Source organism: Phaethon lepturus, unplaced genomic scaffold (genome assembly GCF_000687285.1).
Source record: "Phaethon lepturus isolate BGI_N335 unplaced genomic scaffold, ASM68728v1 scaffold37180, whole genome shotgun sequence".
Classification (NCBI taxonomy): Eukaryota; Metazoa; Chordata; class Aves; order Phaethontiformes; family Phaethontidae; genus Phaethon; species Phaethon lepturus.
Window position 1 is genome coordinate 2,487 of NW_010514677.1, and position 226 is coordinate 2,712.

Below are 226 nucleotides of genomic sequence, written 5' to 3' on the forward strand. Positions count from 1 at the left end.
CCAGCTCGGCTTGCGGGAGGGATTTCACACCGCCTGGGTTGTCCACCCTTATCCCCTCACCCTGGTACCTGCTTGTTCCGGAAATAAAACTCCTTCTGCCCTCGGGGCACCCGTCGGTAGGGAACCCACTCCTCCCGCCCGGCCCCCGCCGGGCAGAAATACGTGGCGGAGGCGGAATGGTCCCTGCAGCGGCAGGAGGGCAGAGAGCCGTGTCGCGGGGGCACCG

General features: G+C 67.3%; 1 protein-coding gene across 1 annotated transcript in view; it reads right to left on the reverse strand.

The window, feature by feature from the left end:
- Positions 1-183, reverse strand: part of PAFAH2 (platelet-activating factor acetylhydrolase 2, 40kDa) — a gene marked incomplete at both ends in the record, with an annotated part of 2,594 nt that extends 2,411 nt beyond the window's left edge. The window contains one exon of the mRNA XM_010293681.1: positions 69-183. Within this exon, the coding sequence (XP_010291983.1) occupies positions 69-183 (115 nt within the window). The remainder of the gene's footprint in view (positions 1-68) is intronic.
- Between the last annotated feature and the right edge of the window lie 43 nt (positions 184-226).